We start from the raw sequence: 14,583 nt of genomic DNA, 5'->3' as shown, positions 1-14,583 counted from the left end.
GAAGTTGAACTGGGCTTTGAAAATCTGATCAAACAGAAACAAATTCTGAAGACACTTTAAGTGTGCATTATTGTGAGAATATATTTTGTGGTGCGGCACACATTGGGCACCCCTGGTGGTATACTTTATTTTTCTTAAATCAATATAGAATTAAAGTTAGATTTTCCCATTTACTTTTCTTCTGAATGACGTCATGGGTAAAATGAAGTTTTCTTTATCTTTATTTTATGATATATAAAAATTTGTTTTCTTTGAAACAATTTATAATTATTTATTTCTTTATTTTTAATTAATCTTATAGATGACAATTTATTACAAATAATTTATATATGATATAAAGAAAAATGTGTCAAAAATAATGTTACTTTCTGTAGATATTCTTGACTGTACAATGAAAATTATGCTTTTAGAACATCCCAATAATTATGCTTTTCTCATAAATTGTTGTGAGCATTACGGTCTTAAAATCATGAAATCTTTTGTTTATGAATGCTTTATATAAATTTGTATATGTGTTATTTGATGTGAAATAGAATTTTGATTTTATTAAATATTATCCTTAGTTTAGCTTCAGTATAACATATTATTTTTGTACATGTTTCTGTTACTCAGAATATATAACAATGTTATAAATGTTTTTGATGGTGATGGTAGATAGAAATTTTATAAGTATACTATGCCTATTCATTCTGAATATATAATAACTGTTGTGATCTTTTTCTCGTTTCTTATTTCTGTTTATTCAAACATTTATTTGCTTGTAAATGTGCTAGACAGATGTATACATGAAGTATTTTATTTTTATCACAGATCATTCAGTAAGTGGAACTTGTTTCATTATTATCGATTCTAATTTCTTAATACAACATTGTTAGCAGTTTTCTGGAGTAGTCGCTCACCATGAGTTATTTACTTTTTGCACCAGAAATTTTAGATTTCCATCATTAAACGCTTAAATCCTCTGGTATCTGTTAAAGGATAGAAAGAATCTACATATTATTGTTTAATAGATTAATAAATTTATAGAAAAATGAAATGAACAAGACAATAAGAACAAATTTTAATTATCATATGCTTTATATCATTTTTCAAATAAGGGCTTCCCTTTTCATATTGGACTAAAATGTAGTTTTTCGTGATGATCACTTTGGGTGGTATAGTACAAAGTTATTGTAATTTGAATTTTTTTTTTCATTTGTCGGTGGTGTATTCTCTAAGTAATCCCTTTTTTTATTTTAAAAATTAATATTTATTTATTTCATTCTTAACACTAAATTAAAAAATGAAATCAAACTTTGTTTCTCAAAGATAAGTTTTCAAAAATTAGCTTGCAGCCAACTGGTGAAATATTATGTAATTATGAAAACGTTTTCACCCTTTAAAGTAGGCACTTCATTTTTTATTTTGAAAATTATGTTTTAAAGAATTATGTTTTAATCTGGTTCTTTCTCCATTATAGAAATGAAGAATAAAAATACATAGTTTCTTATCTGTAACAATGATTGTAAATTGCAGATATTTCAGCAAATGAAAAATTATTTTGAGAGTTTCAACAATAACTCAATAAAATCATTGATAAAGTTCCTTCTGCAGTCTGTATTCGAAACAATATACAGGTTTTTTTTTTTTAAACAATTTATCTTAGAAATATGTTCACAGTTACATTTTTCTGTTTGGTACATATCTTGCTCAAATAGATATGGATATTGCCATGGTGTTGTGGAGTACTGTATACTAAAACTGTATAATATAATGATGTATTTCCCGATATTCCTGCCTTAATAAAGGTAGCTAATTCATTGAGCTATGGTCCCTGAGCTCGATGATGAAATATTGTAATCAACTTATAATGTGATTTATGTATATATATATTTTGTACATTATTTGATTACCATATTTATTTATTTTTATAATTAATTCTAAATTCGCTTGTTTAGTTTATTTCCTTTATCGAAAAATTTGCAAGCTACTTACTATTAATATTTAAATTGTGCATTTATTATAAGTCTAAAGAAATGTATGTGTTGTTAGTGCTAATGATACCAAAGATATTTTATATGAATGTATAATTATGCTGTATTTTATTGAATGAGAAATAAATTATCCATATTTGATGTTTTATACTATTAAAAAAAAATCCATCTTCTCTTTCATGTAGAAATACTGATGTAACAGGCAGGCTAAATTTTTATCAACACAAAATATTACATACTTTCAATCACAAATGAGGATTACTGAAACAACTGTAACTTCTAGAAATATTACAAATCAAACATTTTCATACTTAGTAAGTACTTTTATAAAAATTTTCCTATGAATTTAATTCCAAATTATTTTATCTGATTTCATATTTATCTTATTGTATCATTGCTTTACTTGAATAGTGACACACTTCCCAAAGAAAAAAGTTTTAGTTTTATTCTGAAGTGGACGTTTGCCAAAGATATATCGTGTACAGACCATCTTAAAGATAGTAGGGTTGTCAAAAAGTAACTACGGTCTATAGTACAATCTACAAAATACATCAAATACAAAATAATATATATATTTTCTTTTGTCAGATGTGCCATTATTCAAGCAAATCATTGATACATTAATATATGAGGAAGAATGATTTTATCTAATTTCAATTTTTTTAGACACTAATTTTTTAAAAAAAGATTATTACTATTATACTGATAGTCAGTAGTCTGAGGGCATAACAATTTTTTTTCATAATCATCAAATTTTTCTATTTTATTATATAATTAAAAGTGACCAATTAAACTTTAATTTTTTTCATTTAAATTTTTTGTTACTAAAATCATTCTTCCTGTGGACTCTTCATATATTCCAGTGGTTCCCAATGTATTGTAATGTTTTGTAATTGTAAGATTAATTAATATTATTTTTACCCACATATCCACAACACACAAAACACATGTCTATTTAAATATGGTTTAACTTTTAATTACATACTAAAAACAACAATATTAAACAGCTTAGGTTTTCTTAATATCTTCACTATTCTAATATATAATTATTTCTAACTTATGGTCTAACCTAGATTAAAATTAAAATACCCAAAATAGTTTTTAATTGACAAAAGTGAGCAGTGATGCGACATACTTGCACTCTGTTGGCCATGGGCGGGAGAGGAAGAAGGAAAGGAAGGGAGAGGGGGAGAGAGAGAGAGAGTTTTGGATCTAACCTCAGTACACAGACACCAACAACACCACACTGAGCACCAATGTCCATAAATTAAATCATAAAAAAAAATATATGATCTCTCTCTCACCACAATCTCCTGCACATGCGCTGCCACCACTAACTCTTCTGTCTCGTCTATTACAGTATAGAGTTCTGTGGTCCACTAAGCTTTAAATTGAATTATATGGGGCCCACCCCCTATCTAGTCTTAAGCAAAGAGAAGTCCAAAGGTTTTTTAAAACTTCATTTTGTGTTCCTTTCATTATACTTTTTCTGTTCAAACCTTTCAGCTAACATAATAAAAGATAATTAATATAATAGTTATGTTAATGAATCCTCACAAAAACATATCCTTTGGCCAACCCAAAGGCTCTTGTCTTAAGGTATCTGTAAATTTCGTCAAGTTCTCATGGAAACCCATTCACATTTTATTAATTTTTTTAATAATTAGAGAACTATAGATCTTTCAGATCTTTCCACATGCTCATTCGAAATGTTAGCAAGTTTTCTACATAGCACACATATACAAAATAAATAAATAAAACAAAATATCCAGGATTCAGCAAATGAAGAACAAAGTTTGCATTGGGTTTTCGGTAATAAAAGTCTTTTAAATAGATCAACCAGATATTTTATTCTCCTCTTCCAAATCACATCTTTTTTTTTAGAGTTCATTGAATGAAACATAAAATGTATACTTATTTAAATTGGTCTTAACTATTTTTATTGTCAGTTTTGATTAAATAGATTTTGACACAATGAGAGAAAGAGTCTGTTCTAAGACTAATTTTAAAATTATGATCAGCTGAATGATCGTGTCAATCGAAGAATTTAGATCAGGTCTAAACCTCCACACTTTGGGTCAGTTTGTAGTAGAGGTAAAATGAAAAGAGACTATTCTGTGATGTCTTGATTTAATTAAATAATTAGGTAATATAATTGACAAATTAGGGAATAATTGAAGAATTAGGGAACATAATTGGTTAGAGAATTACTGACTGCTTTGGTATTTGCTATGTATAATAAGAAATAGAAGGTAGGTATAAGTTTTTCTCAAATTTTACTACCTGCCAGATTTAAAGGTTATATCAATAATTAACATTACCATTGGTTGATTGAGCTACAAGAGAAGCACTAGGTATAAGCAATCTTAACTAAGCAAACCGTCAAAAAAGAAATTAAATATGGATGCTAATATATGTGGGATGAAAGCCCTGTTAAACTAAAAAATATAAAAAGACAAGCCTGGGGTACCTCCAGCCATAAATGTCACAGAGAGGTCATAGATACTAACTTAGCTAAGAATAGGACGCACAAAACTCACTCATGCCATCAAAATGTAAAACTATATGACAACTAGATACATCTTTAAGGAATGCCCTTACTTATCAAAAACCCTTAAAGACCATAATATAAGAATAGAATCAGTATTAGAATTTTTTACATTACAAAATATACTTGTAGACATATGATAGGAAATATGTAATATATAATAAATTAAATATTACCAGAAAGAAATGAGAAATAAACGGTGTTGATGACCAAGGAAGTTTTATGTTGTTAAACAAGAAAGAGTGAAATTAACATTATAATAGTTATGTAGTAATGACAGTAATAGTGGGATAGATCAACTATCTCTCAGTCTCGGATTCGGTGGAAGAAAATTTATTTATTTTGTCAAATCAGAGAACAATCAACTGCGGGGTTGTGAGATATTTTAAGGCACATTCAGCCTCTGTGAGTACCCTTATTTGGGTTAAAACTTATCAGTTGATCAAAATACCATGGTAGCTTCACTCACAACAGTTGTTCAAGAAACTGGATTTATAAATTACTGAACCTCAGAACCTTTCATTGGTTGTTGTGGTACATTTTTTTTTTTTTAATAATGACTAATGTTAATATATAATTAACAGTGAAAAATTTTCACATTCACAGGAAATAAGTATGAAAAAATGAACCTAAAATCGGAGAAACGAAAACTTAAGGCAAAGTAATACTTTTTTTAAACATTAAAATTATAACAAGCAGGCTAAATATTTAAAATTTATTGATATTGATGAAACGGCATAGGTATAATATAACTTAACGCGCAGGCATGAGAAATAATGGCGCCTAAAACTCATGGGATGCCCCTGTGACAGATTGATCTAAATGCGCGGTTTATGATTATCTTTCTGTCGCACTACAATTGAGTCATTGCATGCTCACTTCCACTCTACTGTATGGAGGCTCAGGGCATTTGATAGATTTGTCGAACAGCTAATGTTTATGTAAGACAGGCTTAAATTAAGCCCATCTTTAACCAATTTGGAGACCCGGGCACTTCAAGATATGGGGAGATGGGGCCCATGAAATTATTTTTTGAACAATTTTGGCTCATAAACGTGTTGTTTATTGTCTAGTCAATATTATTAATATATGAAAAGAAATAAATACTAAAAAGAAAAATTAAGCATTTAAAAGAGACACTTTTCATGATATTAGCATAATCATGAGTTACTTTTTAAAAGTATATTTATTTAAGTAGACCAGTTTCTTTGGAAATCAGTGATAAACTGCCCATTCTTTCTCATTGCACTCTTGAATTGTTTTAATTCATGATTCACAGGAGTAAGGATGTCCATGCATTAAAGATAACTACTGAAGGGACTAGTCCCTCACTTCATAGAGATTGTCGCAACTTTTAAAAGCACACACCACGATTATAAACACTAGTGGCCCAACAAATGAGTAGCGGGCTGTTTTACTGGTTGAAAAAATGGCAAAAGTTGGTCAAATAAAATGTAAAAATATATAAAATGAATGCAAAACTTAAATTTTTATAAAATTAGAAGTAAAAAAAAAAGCCTAAATAAACTAATAATTTACGATTTCAATTTATAGCCTTAGCATATATGTTTTAAATTATTATCTAAACTGATAAAAAAATTAAGCAATGGTACTAGGATAATATAAGCTTTGGACAATTTATATAAATACTTTTTTTCCATACAATGAAATATCATTGATGTTTTGTAAATAAAAATTAATTTTTGTAATGGGGTTTATTTACTTTAGGGACATCGAAATTAGGAGATAATCGTTCGAATTATTTTTTTCTAAATTTCAGATCTATACATGGTACTTAGACATAATAAAGGTTTATCCAACTCGAATGTTCGATGCCGATTCCACTAATTCGCTTTCCCAGTTCAACATTGTAACATCTCAAAAAAATTTTTTTTTTTAGATATTCATCTAATCTTAGCAATAAGCAATAAGCAATCTATAAAGTAAAACATATGTCAAAAAATCCAAATAAAAAAAAATATCGAGATATTACAGTTTTGATCTGTATAAATCTTACACTTATTGTTAAGATTACAACTATATCTCAAAATATCCATTTTCTGAGATGTTACACTAAATTATTCTCTACTTACATCCGTCCAGTGACGTCTATTCAAATTCAAATCTACCAGATCAGTCTTGACGCCATCCTCTCACCTACGCTTCGGTTACCTGTCGGTTCAATGTTAATTAACATTTTAGAGATCCGCTCGTTACTAAGGTTCTAAGCCTTTAAAACTTACACGCCCATCTTATTCGCCGTAATGCTATAATCCGTTTCAGGGGATGAAATGGTACTTAAGAGTTTACTAATACAGTTGCATAATAATGTACATACGAGCAGCGCGTACAATAATACTGTATTACGATTGTAAGCAGCTGCGACCTGTAAATAATTGTCTACAGGAATTATTGTACGTCGTAACTTATAGAATTCATAGCTGATCATGGCAGAAATGACTTAATTAACCTGTTTCTTTGAAGATAAACCAGAGCCAACTAAACTTATGTACTCTTCATAATTGCGGGAAGCTGAAACTTCCTAAAGGAAATTGGTGTGTAGTTCTAGGTAGCAATGACGTATGCTAGTCTTCCAGGAATATATGTATGGCAGGATAACATACGTCATTACGACGTCTATGGGATTGGTTATCACCATTTTCTTTTTAGGAGTTTCAGCTTCCCCCAAAAGTTACAAAAGGCTAATTAGTTATGTGTTATCCCCAAATATGCAGATTGTATTAAGTCAGTGGGCAATAAAAAATTAATTCGATAAGTCACGTGTACAAGTACAATAAAATATATTGTATTGTATTGTATAGGGGGCGGCATATTTGACCTTTACCCCGGCAGGCATTATACACTCGGTATAATTATTATAGCATTATGTACCGTATACAATTGTAATTGTAATAAATGATAATTATACAATTTCGAGGGAAGTATGTATGGGAAGACATGTATGAGTGGATTGCCTAGGTTTAACCATTGACGTTTACTTTTATTTCATGGCGGCCCCATGGCATGAAAACTTGACCTTTCCACTCTGGTTAGAATAAGGTGTTTACCTGTGGGAATAACACCATAAATTACCAGCTAGGGGTAAAAAAAAGTTTACAAACGGCACACTAAACCGAATGAATTGTTCTGTGAGATAGAGGTGGAAAACATTTTTTAAAAAATGTTTACCTATATTCATTTAACTTATAAGATGAATTTCTTTTATTAATTGAATCTTGATATTTTCAATCAAACGAGGTATTATATATTCAACTTTTTTAAAAGATATTTTGAAGTAAATGACCATCATCTAATAAATATAATTTATCTTTGTTAAAACCATTTCAAGGAGGCTTTTAAGCGTCTAAATAACAATGTTTTGTTTTTCATGAAGTCAGTTCCCTTACTGGTCTAAACTTTTTGGACTTTTACAAAAATTTTCTCGAATACGGTTGAAATTGGTCATAGAATAAGCTGATATCTTCCTTCAGTTTTGTAAAAAAAACTTTCTCTTCAAAGAATCCGTGTAATCATCGAAAAAAAAGTACAAATCACCAAAATATAATTATTATTTATAAAAAATATAGAAAATAAAATTCATTATGGGTATGAAAATTAAATCCTCCTTTTAAAAAATAAAATGCATAATAAATTTTTTTTATGAAAAACAAATTTGTTGAAAGTCATGCACTTAAACGTATGTATATAAACTTTCTAGTCATTTTAGCAAAAATTATCATTAATTTTATTATTTTAACAGGCAAATCTAAAAATAATAAAGATAAAATCGATGTAAGTATTATTGTAGGTTGCTTTAAACTTCGTAAATGATAGCGGATACTCTTGATGTGTTAGTTAAGATATGCATTGCCGTGAAAATTTCTGATTGCATATTTCAACTAAATCGAATTTTTAAAATTTGCAAATTAAATATATGTATTTACATTTACATGTGTATGAATTTACTGCTATATACCTATTTATATTATGTATGTATACGACTTTGATAAAAGACATTAATATAAAAAAATGCATTAATGCTCTATTCGAATAGTTCTGTTCGTTTTATACTGAATAAATGATTTTGCTGTTATATAATCTACATTAAGTATAAGAATTTTTATACATATATAGATTCGAATGTAGATTTTATTTTAATTCTTGCGGTATAAACTACTAATGCTAGATAGCTAAACGGCCCAAAGAATGGATTAGTTGTCCAAGGAGAATGCCGTATAACAACCCGACCAGATACCCCGCAATGCAGTCGGCCGTCGAGTTGCCGCCAGGTACAGAAGACGAAGGCGGCGTGGCACTTAAAAATAGCCCGGGAGAGAGGGCGCGTGCGTCGACATCACGTGACCCAAGAGAGTGGCGCTCCCATGGCATGCCGCCCTGCCAGACATGAAGGACGACCCGGAGTTCAACATCAGGTTCGTCAAGTGCGTCGAGAAGCAGCCATGCCTCTACAACTACAACGTTATCGAGTACTCCAACAGGGACGAACAGGAGAGGGCTTGGCAAGATGTCGCCTTCGAGATGAAAGCAACAGGTAATTGAATTGTTTTAAAGCCCCCTCGAGCGGGCGTTCGATACCGACTCCCCCCACCTCTCCGCAATGGCACATCCAACGACAAATAACAACAAATACACCCCTAAATATAACAAACCCATACAATACAACAATCGCCACTCAACAAACATGCTTAACAACCCCTGACACTCGAACCGAAATGACATAATGCTGGTGACACAGTGTTGCCAATTACCTAATGATACTATTTCCATAGCAGTTGTTTACTGTTGCACGCGACGTCACTTCTGTCCGCCAATCGGCGATTGTGTATTTATAAGTGTTTGTGTCTGCGCTTACTTATATCAATGGTCGATTAAAACAAAAGAAATATTTAAAAAGTAATCTTTTTTTTTATTTTTTTTTTTACCCACGTAATCAATAAACGAAGGGACGGTGGGCAGACGTAGCAGCTCCATATCCTTGACAGTCCTCTCTGAAGCAACAAATTAAAAAAAAAAAAAAACAACTAAAATATATTTATAATTATATGATTTGTATTTTTTAATACAGTTTGTATTGGTTATTTTGATAAATACTAAATTATCATAGATCGATCATACTCCTACAAATTCCTTTAACAACAGTAATCTTAAAAGTTATTTATTCATAAAAAAAAACATTTTATCCTGATATATTTAATAAATTTAAGCATGTGTTGCAGTATTAAAAAATAATTTTAAATATTCTTTTTTTAAATTAGGATATACCGCCTTTTTGTAATAGTAAATTTAAGAAAAAAAAAATGAAAAATCAGTTTAGATAATGATGAAAAAATATTCAAATATATAAAGTTGTATAATTCTAAAAGATTTTTATTTAAAATTTGAAGGTTATTTAATTCATCCATAAAACATGACTTCAAAAGTTTATATTGTAAAAAAATGAAGAATTGGGAAAACTGTTAAATCCTTTTAAAATTAATAATTAGTTGTTATTCTTATTAGTTACTTTTCTGAATACTAAATTATGACAGATCATATCCTACTTATTAAAATAATACAATAAAAATTGTGATCAAACTAAGTGATTGGTTATTCGTAAAAAAAAATATTTATTTTATATGTACTGCAGTATGAAAATTCTGTTTTTAAATATAGTTTATTTTTTACAAATTGGGACATGCCGGTTTTATTTGATAATTAATATAAAGAAAAAATAATTATTAAGTTATATTACTTACTTGAATAGTAAATAGTGATTGAAATCTTGAATCAATTTAAATATTAAAGTTCAAATTTACAAAGATACATAATTTCAAAAGATTTTTATTTGAAACCTGTAGACCAGGTATTCAGAAGTTATTTTAATTATCATTAAACTTTAAAATTGGTACATTAGATAAAAATAAAGAATTACAAAAACTATTAAATAGAGTTAAAACTGAATTATTGTTATTTTTAACACAATTTTTATTGCTTCTTTTGATAATGTTTTTAACGAATAATGTTTTTATAATTAATTTTAAGAATAAAATCATGTATTTTTTTTTTGTATTTTTTAAAGGAATTTTTTTTTTATCCAAAACTTAAGAAATCGAGGAAAAATTTAAAAAGCAATAAAGTATAATTCCGATTAATCAGCATAGCAAATTAATTATAGTCTTAAATTAATTTAATATAGATAGTTTAATAGAAATAGATATTTACTTTAATAACCATATGGTTAAAATTAATAATAATTTTACATTTAATTGGATTAATAACTTTAGTAGAACTTTTAACTCGTGATATTCTAGCACTAGAATTGTAACTAAATAATAATAATAAATTTAAAAATGAACTTGCTTGGTTTTAGAATACGCCTCAATTATTTAATTCAATTTATTTTCTTCTAAGAATCCTAATTAAACTATCGCACAAAAATATAAAAATTATTTTAAAATTTTAATAAATATAAATAAAACACTGTCGATATTCGATAACCGGTTTCAATCCTCATTAAGGTTCGTCATCAACAGTCCAAAAATAAAATAAAAACTCTGAAATAAGCTAACGTATTTCTCTTTTAGACCAAATACATAAATAAAAATTTGAAGTACTGCTTGATTGGTCTTAATAAACAAATCATACAAAATGGTGTGCATTTACATTTAAAATTAAAATAGCAAAATCATTCACAATATTTTGTTTTTCCTTATTCTGTATATTTATTTTTAGTATATTTATTGATATTTACAACCCTATTAAAAATATATACAACGAGTAAATCTGACGTTATTTATACTATGACATGATACAGACATGTCGATAATACACCTACTGATAGAACTCAAATTCTATACATTCAATATTTACTACATGTTAATTTGTCGATTCAATCCTTATCTTATAGATTATCTATGTAATATTTTAACTTAAAATTTATATTAAACATTAAATTTTATGTATAAATTTAGTATTACATATTAAATTATAAATAAATCATTTTCGATGCTCCAGAAAAGTGAAAATTTCAAAAACACGAATTTTGAATGCCGCATAGACATAGACTGGCAGTATATTGCAGACGTGAATCTTAGCTTTTTTGTGTAGATATAAAATAAAAAATACTCAAATGTGACGTTCTGTTTATATATTAATCAATAATATAAATTTTATCAATAAAAAAATTTGTCAATAACTTTTATAAATTTTCTCTCTTCTTGTTTTCCTAAAAATCGTTTTGAACATTGGATTCATATTTACCACATACTCTAATACTATAAACATTTTAAGAAATCATAGAGAAAAAAACGAAAAATGGATAAAATAAAGTCGGATGTCAACAGTTCATAGTACATTTAATTTGAATTTATAGTAATTATTTCTCCAGATATCTATACCGAAAGTTATGACTATTTCTTATAACTCATATAATAAAATACAATTATCTCCTAAAATATCCATTTGTATTTATGTAAAATTGAATCTAAACGTTTATAAATAGATCAACGATTGTATATTATACAACGGAAACAAGAGCAAAAATTAGTATCAAGATTATGGACTGTGACCAGACAAATTATTCAGTTTAGTTAATAACAACAGTACTAAGAATCCCATCTTGAGGTGTTTATTATTGAGTTTGATGTTTGTTTTTTTTGTTTTATTGCTTTTAAACAAAAAATATATTATATTTTAAATATACAATACATGTACTTCAATGTATATTTTTAATGTTTAATTTTGGTCTTGTCAAAAAAATTACCAAATTTTACTTTTAACGTTATCTTGATAATTATTTTTGTGAATATCATTGATGTTTCTTGTATTTTCTCATATTGTTTCCACCATCATCAGTCTATATATCAGTTACTGTTTACTTCAACTTAGTTATCAGGTAGTTAATTATTCATTTTACATTCCTAAGTTAATTTTCTTACAATGATAATTCAAATAATTATTAAAATATATAATCTGCTGTGCTTGGCCGGATTTTCGTGTCGTAAAAATCCCATAATGTGCAAAATCGTGCAGTATAAAACTCTTAAATCCTGCAATTATCAACTTTATTGTTTAATTTATAATATTAATGCATAAATGGCCAACTTCATGGTGGTGCTATGTACATTTCCACTAGCTTTAGTAAAAATACATGTAAAAAGTTCTCTCTTTTAGGAAAATGAATTGAAAAGTTGTATCTAACCTTGTTTGGATTAAATTAAACTCGCTTCATTTATGTAAACTTAAAACAAACCAAACTACTCTGATTAAAAACCTAAAATTTCATCTATAATTGAAGAGCAATGAGAAAGCTGATAAATGATTTATTGTTACTAATTATTAAGGCAGGAATTGAATTTTTCAACTCTTTAAACAAAGCTACTTCAATTCTGTGTTAAAAAAAAAATATATAAAGCCTTTATGTAGAAAGGAGTATTAATATTAAATTTAAAATATTCAACTTTTCAATTGTGTATTTTCATACGAATATACCATTAACCAAAAAAATAACAAAGTCAATGTAGAATAACTTTAAAAAATTTGGTTCAAAAAGTATAGGAATACTCATATTGATTTTATGTTTGATTTTAATTTTAAGTAATATACTTAGGTAATATACTGTTTTTAAATTTTTTTTTTTAAATCAAAACTTGACGGAAGAATGAAGCGAGATAGAGGCGGAGTGGGATTCCAAGTTAACAATAACACTGAACGTTCTCTATAAGAAGGTTATTCTTGTGACTTTTTCATTGTTATTCAAAACTACTGGTTTATAGTATTCCAGAAACATTTGTCAATTTTTTTTTACGTTGAATTGGACTTTTACTATGTTAACTCACGAATTTCTTTACCTCAACTTTATCAATTTTAAAATTTAAATTAACCAAGGAAAAGAATATTAAAATAAAAAAATACAGGCGTACGTACATCTTATGTTATATGAGGAATTTTGTTCAAGTATTAAATTTTGTGCTACGAAAATCAAAATTTAGTCCAAAAAGAGTAAAACGTGCGATTTTGTACAGATTGAAAAACTCGTAACGTGCCAATTTGTGAAGAAGTAAAAACGTGGAACTTAAAATTAATGTTATTTGTATCTCTTTTTCATGATTCAAATTTCTATCGAGGTTAGATAGGGTTTGAGGAAAGGGAATCAAATATACAATTACAAGAAAATCCTATCTCTAGTTATTACCGTTTAGTCATGATAGTCTTTCAAAAATAGATAGATAATGTATTTATTGCCTTAAATTACAATGTAGTCATGGAGTCTGACCCAATTGATGTTAGTAAATTAGTTTATCAATTTTTAAAGCTTACATTAAAACATCATATTTTGATTATAATTTTTAACATAAACTAGTGAACTGCAACTAAATACCTAATTCAATAAATCTGTACATATATACGTAGGTATACAGTATAGTACCATCTTGAATTAATATCTTATATACATATAATGTAATACCATTTAGATTTGTCTGTGCGTTTTAACTTATTTATTCATTAAATAATTTCATTTTTATTCATTTATTTTTTTTTTACTTATGTATCCAATCTAGTATTTCTTTTAACCAACTTTTTATTATATTTTACTTTCGATCTATGTATTAGTTTTGTTTTGGTAAAATGTATTTTTTTTTTTTTTACTGTAAACTGATCTACTACTGTAATTAGTATTTCTCTGGTTTGATCTCGCACTGCCGTCTGATAGTGAATTTGTTTAACGGGTCACTGGGAAGGATCTGAGTGGGGGAATTCAGGAGAGTGAATTTGTTGATCAAATGAAATAAAAATTGTGAAATGGAATGGACAAGAGGGGGAAAGAAAAAAAAGGAATAAATTGAAATCTTTGTATTTGGTATGTATACTGAAATTTCTAATTGTAAAAGAAAACTGTGGGAAAAAAAAATGTTTTCTTTCTATTTTATTATACCATGTAAAAATATGTAATTTATATCTGTCCGATCACGGATTGATAAGTATGCTGTGTAATGTAGTAACCCAATGTATTTGGCCAGCATGGATGAATAAAGCATCTCTCTCTCTCTAAAGTTTATAGCA

The 14,583-nt window shown here is 27.8% G+C and overlaps 1 protein-coding gene across 1 annotated transcript in view; it reads left to right on the top strand.

Moving 5' to 3' along the window:
* The first annotated feature begins 8,829 nt into the window (after window positions 1–8,829).
* The window catches only part of LOC106684144 (uncharacterized), a 45,724-nt gene continuing 39,970 nt past the window's right edge, over window positions 8,830–14,583 (top strand). The window contains exon 1 of the mRNA XM_014426058.3: window positions 8,830–9,073. Within this exon, the coding sequence (XP_014281544.1) occupies window positions 8,926–9,073 (148 nt within the window). The 5' untranslated portion in view covers window positions 8,830–8,925. The remainder of the gene's footprint in view (window positions 9,074–14,583) is intronic.

Source organism: Halyomorpha halys, unplaced genomic scaffold (assembly GCF_000696795.3).
Source record: "Halyomorpha halys isolate HHAL.00 unplaced genomic scaffold, Hhal_1.1 Scaffold547.1, whole genome shotgun sequence".
Taxonomy (NCBI): domain Eukaryota; kingdom Metazoa; phylum Arthropoda; class Insecta; order Hemiptera; family Pentatomidae; genus Halyomorpha; species Halyomorpha halys.
Note: the sequence above shows the minus strand (reverse complement) of the source record. Positions and strands in the feature narration are given on the sequence as shown.